Below are 8491 nucleotides of genomic sequence, written 5' to 3'. Positions count from 1 at the left end.
TAGCATGTGTATTTTTGCCACTGACATGTCATTAGCGATGTTCATGTCGGATCTAACGGTTCTATCAGATTTTCTATCTCCAAATAGGCTATGGCCGTGTTTTTTTTTCCTTCTTATAATCATATTCTAATGACCGCTCAGGACTTTGAACTAACAAAATTGGAAATCGAAAAACCACATTGATTATAAGCTAAGTCGATTATAAGGGTTTGTTGTTAGAGCTCCTCTTGCTTTGAATTTTATGTGGAAGCTGATTTTTTGATAGAAGTGATTCTTTCACTGAAAAATGATTCTCTGAAAAATGATTCTTTAGGATAAACTCTATGCATAGGGTGTCTCTATATGTGGAGTGAATCGGGAGAAGCTACTTTTGTCAGCTTCAGCCCACTAGTTTATTTTAGAGAATCACTTCATAGAATCATCATATATAGAATCATTTGTCAGTACATAACTGTTTGGCAGAGTTCCTCCTAGATTTAGCCTAGAAGTTGTTCGAAGAACTCTACCAAACAAACCCTAATAAGCATAAATAACCATACACGGTTACTATGTAATGCTAAGGGTACTACTAATAACACACTTCAAAAAAGACTTGCCTCTCATCTTTTGTGCCGAGAATTGAATTAAAGGAGCTAGCTAGAGATCGAGGGGAGCCTTCGAGTTGGGTACGGCGGCGGGTGGCTTTGTTTTCCTCCGATCTGGCCTGGGGCAGCTGGATAGAATATCACACACACCATGAGCTTTGTGTAGGAGAAGACTCCTAGAGAGATCGAGAAAGCAAAATGGAAAGAAAGAAAGAAAGAGCGACGGGGAGGAGAGAGAAAAGATGGAGCGAGAGGAAACTAAAGCGCGCGACGCGACCCCAAGGCCAAGAGAGAGAAAGCAGCTAGAGAAAGAAAGGAACCACCCCCAGCCCGGCCCTCCTCAGCACACAAGAAGAAGCTAGCAATCGAGGCAGCAGAAGCAGCACCACAAGGGCAAGGCCTGGTCCTCGTTCTCCGCGCCCCGCGAACCCTATTCCTTGTTCTTGAATCTCTCGTCCCCAATCCCACACCAGTACACACACGCACCACACCCTGTGCTGCTGCTGTGGAGAGAGGAGACAGAATTAATTCCATTGGGAGATCTCTCTAGAGAGAGAAGGAGAGGAGGTGCGTGGGAGAGGGAGAATAGATAGAATGTTCCCTTCCAAGAAGGCCACTAGTAGCGCCGCTGCCGCTGCCGTGAGCTCAAATGATAGGCAGGCGATGTGCGTGCAGGGCGACTCGGGGTCGGGCCTCGTCCTCACCACCGACCCCAAGCCCCGCCTCCGGTGGACCGTCGAGCTCCATGAGCGCTTCGTCGACGCCGTCACGCAGCTCGGTGGCCCCGACAGTATGTACACGTAGCTCGAGTCGATCTCCCCTTTGGCTTTGTCAGGTCGTTTAGGTTCTGATTTCGTTCTTTTCTCACGCAGAGGCGACTCCAAAGACCATCATGAGGGTCATGGGAGTGAAGGGGCTTACTCTCTACCACCTCAAGAGCCATCTTCAGGTAGTTAGGGTTAGGTTTCCTCTGCAGCTACCTGCTACTTCCTTCCTGTATATATATTTCTGCTTCTGATACATATATATAACTTTGTTTGTTTGTTTGATCTTTTTTATTGTGGGCAGAAATTCAGGTTAGGGAAGCAGCCGCACAAGGACTTCAACGAGCACTCAGTTAAGGATGGTAAGGCCAAGCTAGCTTCACCGGCCAAGACATCAAATTTCCCTGCTGCACAGTTATACTATATATATACAAAGATTCGCAATTCAATTGTGAAGAATATCAAGTATATATATTACTAGTAACAACTGACCTGGTCACCTGCCTTTCAACCTGCATCCTAGCTACCATTTTTATATGCTTGGATATTATCATCTGTAAATACATACACATTCATATAGCCTATGTGTTCGTTCATCACTTCCCTATGTAGCTGCATATGTGCATGCTGGCTACCGTACAGTTAACATTAATTTAATCTCTTCAAATTAACGCAGCCGCCGCAGCAATGGAGATGCAACGGAACGCTGCCTCTTCTTCAGGCATGATGGGAAGAAGCATGAACGAGTAAGTTTATTTCATAATAGCTAACTAGCTATGTGAAGAATTACTTTATGCGCACTCCATCATCCCAATAAAGTTCTTTTTTCCATCTCTAGAAACAAAATTTATGCTTTTCTCGCTCCGATATATTTTTGCTCCTGACGGTTTCCTTTTGTGGATCTTGCATGATTTCAGCCGCAGCGTGCACATGAATGAGGCTATCAGGATGCAAATGGAAGTTCAGAGAAGGCTACATGAGCAACTAGAGGTAATCGAGAATGCAAACTACTCCTAAAGCACATGCATGAAATTCTCAGGAAGCTTGAGATCTTCTTTTTGAAGTATACGAGGAAGTTTACTTAACTCCACTTTTTGTGCCCTTACCATGTTACTCATGACCATGCATGCATTAACTTTACACATCCATCATGAACATTCTTAGGAAGCTTACCGCCACTGCTACCATATACCTTGGTAATGTCCTTCACATGCATGTTGTGCTGACCAAGTGGTGCATGCATGAACTGATGAACATGCAGGTGCAAAGGCACCTCCAGATGAGGATCGAAGCCCAGGGGAAGTACATGCAGTCCATCCTGGAGAAAGCCTACCAGACTATCGCCGCCGGCGACGTCGCTGCGTGCCCAGCGGCAGGGTACAAATCCCTACTAGGTAACCACCACCAGGCGATGCTGGACGTCTGCTCGCTCAAGGACATGGGCCCGTCCATGGGCTTCCCTTCGCTACAAGACCTGCACATGTACGGCGGCGGCCACCTGGACCTGCAGCAGCAGATGGAGCGGCCGATGGAGGCCTTCTTCGCCAGCTGCGACATTGGGTCGCTGGCCAAGAAAAGGCCCATCAGCCCTTACGCCGACGGCAAGAGCCCGATGATGTGGGGCGACGGCGAGGACGGCAAGGGCATCGTCGACCAGCTCCAGATGGCGCCGCAGATGATGGACGCCGCCGGCATCGACGTCATGGACTCCATCGCCGACGTGTACGGCGATGCCAAGCCCATGATGTCCGGCGACTCCACGGGGAGCAAGGGCGGCTTTGACGTCAAGCTCGAGAGGCCGTCACCGCGGCGGCCGCACATGGGTGGCAGCCCGTCAGTGATCGGCGGAGGCCAGCAGACGAGGAACTTGTCCTACGGGTAACTAGCTCACTGATGATTAACCATCCGATCCAGTGCTTAATTAACTTGCAGTGAAATTTAAAATTAAAGCAGGCGATTACTATTAACCGGTGCAATGGCTAAAAAAATAAGTAAAGCTAGCTGGAGCAGATATAATGGCGGAGATACATATATAGCATATATGTACGTGTCATTGATCAGGATGATCTTACTGTGCATCACTTGTTGGATGATGCTCCAAGATTATCTATTTTGAGGAGATGTACCTATATATGTTCCATGTAATTGTGTTGTTGAGATGGGCGTGTAAATGCATGTGTAACTTAATTGGTAATTTTGCATGCTGAGGAAACAAGCTTTCATTGATCTGAGGCATGTATATTTGTATCATCGAGGAACATGTTAATGGAACTGTCTGATATACCTTTGTATTGTACTGATGATTAATTCTTTTTGGTTTATCTGTACAATGTATTTCCATGAAAATGACATTCTCACAACTATGTAATCTTGACATTAAGGAACAACCTAGCTCAGCATGCATATATGCATGCGTTAAGTTAGATAGATTATACAGATTTGCTTGTACAAAACTCTAGGGCATCAATGCTGCCTTCATAAATTTGATAATATGTACCGTGTGATGCCCTCTTCTAGCTAGTTTTCTTTACAATGAGGCTATCTCTACAATGTGGTGGTGATGTAATAATATAGATTATATCGAATTTTTCATGGCATATGTGGGGGGTATGACCCCGGATACACACGGCAAACCACATGGGTTGCGCCCTCAGGGGCGGCCCAGCCCACAAGACGAAGCCTTGTGGGGCACGACTCTGGTCGGCGCCTTTCGCAAGACATCTGGAAGATATCCTTAAGATACTACGAGATATGTTAGGATATGTATGATTCCAAGATTCATGTAATCAGTTATTACTTTCCGGTTATCTCTCAGATCTAACCGACTTGTAACCCTGCTCCCCGGACTATATAAGGCGGGCAGGGACCCCCTCCAAACTCACGTAATATCATACGATAACTAATACAAACCAACAGACCACAGGAGTAGGGTATTACATCATACTAACGGCCTGAACCTGTCTAACTCGTGTGTCTCTGTTGCCTTCTTGTTCTTGATCTCACGCTCCTCTGCCGATCAATCTACCTTCGTGGGATACCCCTCGGAGGACTGCCGACGATATTCTATCGACAGTTGGCACGCCAGGTAGGGGACTACATGTTGTTTCCTTATCGAACAAGATGGTTTTTTCTGCAGGCTCTTCGTCCCTCCCGCAGCCCGGCTAGATCTTCACGGTCGGATCGATCTCCTGGATCATCAACGCTGATGGAGTCGGAGAGCTCCTCGAGCCGGCGCAGATCGTTTCTGCGCCGATCATCCCCGCACCTGCAACTGCAGATCCGATCTTGAAACCACCTCCGAGGTCGCCTTCATCAGCAACTCGCTGTCCGCTTCCTCGCTACCAGAGGAGGCAGATCAACAACGACGATCTGATCGAGTCCATCGATCGGGTCGGTCTGAAGCTTGCTGATTGCCTCTCCATTGCCGAATCGACCCTGGACACTTTGGTTTAGCGTCGACCACCCTCTAATCCAAATCTATCGGAGGCTGCTTGGAAAACTCTAGGAGCTGCGGCTCTGCCCTTCGGGCTCACCAACGTTGCCGCTACTTACCAAGACGCCCTGAGGGGAAAATTCACCGACCAGGTGGGAGACGCCCATCCACTCGCCAACCAGCTCGTCGTCCAGCCTCCGCCAGCCGTCAACATGCTACACATAGGCCGGTGCACCAAAGCGTCCCTCCAGACCATCCCAGAGGAAAATCCAGGCTCCGAGTCTTAGGGCTCTACAGAGACCCTCACCAAAACCTTCACCGAGCAACTCCATCTCCCACCCTTCTGGGGTGGTGTGATCTTCAACGTCAGCGTCGACAGCCCTCCTCGGATTGGCAAAACCGAGGAGGAATGTGTCGCTCGTGAGAACCGGAACGTCAACCGCGCGCAGCGCCGAGAAAATGAGGCAGCCATTGCGAGGGCCGAGGCTGCTTGAAATAATCAGCTCGACTCACAAGGAAGGCCACTCCCGCTCCACCGTGACCTCGACGAAGAGTTTCTCCATGTTGATGGCCACAACACCTTCAAGACTCCAAGCGCCAATCTGGCAGTGGCCACCAACGAGCTCGCCCGCCTCCCGCAGATGCCCGAGCTCACCAAGGTTGCCGCCATGCTTAAAGCGGCACACTGTCAGGTTAATGAAATCCACGAGGATCAGAGACCTTCATGCTCTACGAGCATGATTCATCGATCAACTGCGCCGAGATCCAATTGCCGCCCCAGTCAAAGCTGTTTCGCTGACCAGTCACTGCCTCTCTAGGGGAGAGTCGGGTGCCACCGCGTTGAACACCATTGCCAACACGATCAGGAGGTCGAACAGGACGCTCAAGTGCACCTCAGCAACCTCCGGGATGCACGACGACGTATCGAGCAACATCGCTTCGGTCACCATGAAGACGAAGTACGCCGCCGCCAGGAGTACAAGCAGGAGTACAGAAACCCAGACTCAGCTCTCGAGCCGATCGACGTCGGCAACGCTGCGGCCGACACTGACCACAACCCCGAAGGGCCCCAGCGTTTATGAGGGCACTCTGAACACTTCAGTGGCCCCGTGATTTCAAAATCACTGGGGTCGAGCCCTACGAGGGAAGGATGAATCCAACACAGTGGCTACAGGCTTACGCCACCGCTGTTCGCGTCGCCGGAGGAGATACTAGTGTCATGGTGAACTATCTCCCCGTCATGCTCATGCCACCTGCCATGAGCTGGTTTACTAGCCTTGCCCCGGACTCCATCAGATCCTGGGAAGAGCTAAAAAAAGCCTTCACCGACAATTATATGACTATGTGTACTCGGCCAGGCACCAAGCATGATCTCAACCGCATCAACCAGAAGCCATCTGAGCTCCTCTGCAGCTACATTCGACGCTTTTCCGAGATGAGGAATTCTATTCCCAACATCACGGAAGCTGAGGTCATCACCGCCTTCATCCGAGAACTCCACCATTGTGAGCTTCGCTCCAAGTTCAACCGCAAGCCGCCCACAGGCATTGGCGAGATGATCACTACTGCCAACTAGTACACTGATACCAAGGAAGCCGAGGTGCGCTTCAATGAGGATGCGGGCACTGATTGCCCACCTCGCCGCTACGACGACCGCCCCGACGACCGTAGTTACGATCGTGACAGCGGCCGTGATCGAACAGAAGGACCCAAGTCTGGCCAAAATTGCTGCTGCCGGCCAGACCACGTTGTCGCCGCCGTCAGTCAACCTCACACCAAGTGCAACTACGACGAGCAATACCAAAAGATCCTCGACGGCCTATGCCCTCTTCATAAGAATGCCAAACACAAGATGAAGAACTGCCTCGGTTTGGCTAAAGAGTTTCAGGATAAAAAGCTAGAAGACAACGCCAACGATGGAGCCAGAGGCCGCTGACCACTTGGGGATAACAACAATGCCTTCTAGGACCATGACAAGGTGGTCGCCACCATCTTTGGGGGCCTCGCCTCCACTAAAAGCAGAAGAGAACAGAAGCTCGCCGCACGGCGGGTGCTCTTAGTCACTACGGAAGATGCCACCACCAACCCTAGTTATTGCCCATGGTTCGAGGTCCCCATCACCTTCAGTAGGGCCGACCAGTGGGCGGACATCCCCTACATAGGGCATTTCCCCCTCGTCCTTGACACAACCATCCAGAAGGTGCTTTTCAGAAAGGTGCTCGTCGACGGTGGGAGCGCTCTGAATCTCCTCTTCGCCGAAGCCCTAAAGGAGCTGGGCCTCGGGTTATTAGATCTCACACCCTCCGACTCCTCCTTTTGGGGTGTGGTACCTGGTAGGGCCTCCAAACCGCTTGGAGAAATCACCCTACCAGTATAGTTCGGCACGACAAGGAACTACCGCGTCGAACACATCAACTTCTATGTCACCGACTTCAACACCGCCTACCACGCCATACTTGGTCGGCCAGCTCTGGCCAAGTTCATGGTTGTACCGCACTACACGTATCTGGTGCTGAAGATGCCTTCTCCTGTAGGAGTTCTGGCCCTATGGGCCAACCTCTCCATCACCTATGCCTGCAAGACAGAGAGTCTCGCTCTCACCGAAGCCACCGACCTCTCCATCTAGATGGCCAGCGTGGCCACCGAAGCCAAGACGTTGTCCGCCAACGACATGGAGATCCTAGAGATGGAGCCTCCCCATGCCTCCGCCAAGTCCAAGGATATAAAAGAGGTTGGCCTCGGCCTCGACGACCCCTCCAAGATCGTGAAGATTGGGGCTCACCTTGACCCCAAATAGGAAAGCACGCTCGTCTCCTTCCTACGTGCCAACGCCGACGTGTTTGCTTAGAAACCTGCAGACATGCCGGGGGTATCATGGGAGAAGATCGAGCACTCCTTGAATGTCTCGGCGATAGCCAAACCGATCAAGCAGAAACTCCACCGATTCATGCCAGACAAGAAGGAGGCTATTAGGGTAGAAATAAAATGGCTCTTAGCTATCAGATTTATAAAAGAAGTGTATCATCCTGAGTGGTTAGCAAATCCTATTCTCGTTCGAAAAAAGAATAAAGAATGGAGAATGTGCGTTGATTACATTGATCTTAACAAACACTGCCCTAAGGACCCCTTCGGTTTGCCTCGGATAGACGACGTTGTAGACTCCACAGCTGGCTGCGAACTGCTCTCCTTCCTTGACTGTTACTTCGGCTATCACTAGATCTCCCTCAAGGAAGAAGACCAGATCAAGACATCGTTCATCACACCCTTCGGTGCATACTGCTACACCACCATGTCCTTCGGACTCAAGAATACCGGGGCGACCTATCAAAGGGCCATCCAGATGTGCCTCAATCAACAGATCGGTCGCAACGTCGAAGCTTACATTGACAATGTGGTCGTCAAGTCCAGAACCACCGATAATCTTATTGCCGACCTCGAAGAAATGTTCGCCAACCTAAAAAAGTATCAATGGAAATTGAACCCTTCAAAGTGCATCTTTGGAGTTCCATCTGGTATACTGCTGGGCTACATCGTCAGCGCTCGTGGCATCGAACCCAATCCTGACAAGGTCTCTACCATCACCAACATGAAACGGCCAACATGTATCAAGGATATATAGAAGCTTACAGGCTGCATGGCTGCCTTAAGCTGCTTCATATCATGCCTCGGCGAAAAAGGGCTACCTTTCTTCAAACTCCTCAAGGCCTCCG

The 8491-nt window shown here is 50.2% G+C and overlaps 1 protein-coding gene across 1 annotated transcript; it reads left to right on the top strand.

Moving 5' to 3' along the window:
- The first annotated feature begins 454 nt into the window (after positions 1-454).
- Positions 455-3636, top strand: LOC136471260 (myb family transcription factor IPN2-like). Its single transcript, XM_066468991.1, has 6 exons — positions 455-1374; positions 1457-1533; positions 1653-1710; positions 2025-2094; positions 2266-2338; positions 2610-3636. Exons 1-6 carry the CDS (start codon positions 1179-1181, stop codon positions 3228-3230), a joined length of 1095 nt encoding a protein of 364 aa, XP_066325088.1. The 5' UTR covers positions 455-1178; the 3' UTR covers positions 3231-3636.
- The last annotated feature ends 4855 nt before the right edge of the window (positions 3637-8491 follow it).

Source organism: Miscanthus floridulus, chromosome 8 (genome assembly GCF_019320115.1).
Source record: "Miscanthus floridulus cultivar M001 chromosome 8, ASM1932011v1, whole genome shotgun sequence".
Lineage (NCBI taxonomy): Eukaryota > Viridiplantae > Streptophyta > Magnoliopsida > Poales > Poaceae > Miscanthus > Miscanthus floridulus.
Note: the sequence above shows the minus strand (reverse complement) of the source record. Positions and strands in the feature narration are given on the sequence as shown.

Excerpts from the sequence above, each read along its gene's own strand:
- LOC136471260 (XM_066468991.1), top strand. The coding sequence starts at position 1,179 with ATGTTCCCTTCCAAGAAGGCCACTAGTAGCGCCGCTGCCGCTGCCGTG. Across the intron at positions 1,375-1,456 it reads GCAGCTCGGTGGCCCCGACA|AGGCGACTCCAAAGACCATC; the intron begins GTATGTACACGT and ends TTTCTCACGCAG. Across the intron at positions 2,095-2,265 it reads ATGGGAAGAAGCATGAACGA|CCGCAGCGTGCACATGAATG; the intron begins GTAAGTTTATTT and ends GCATGATTTCAG.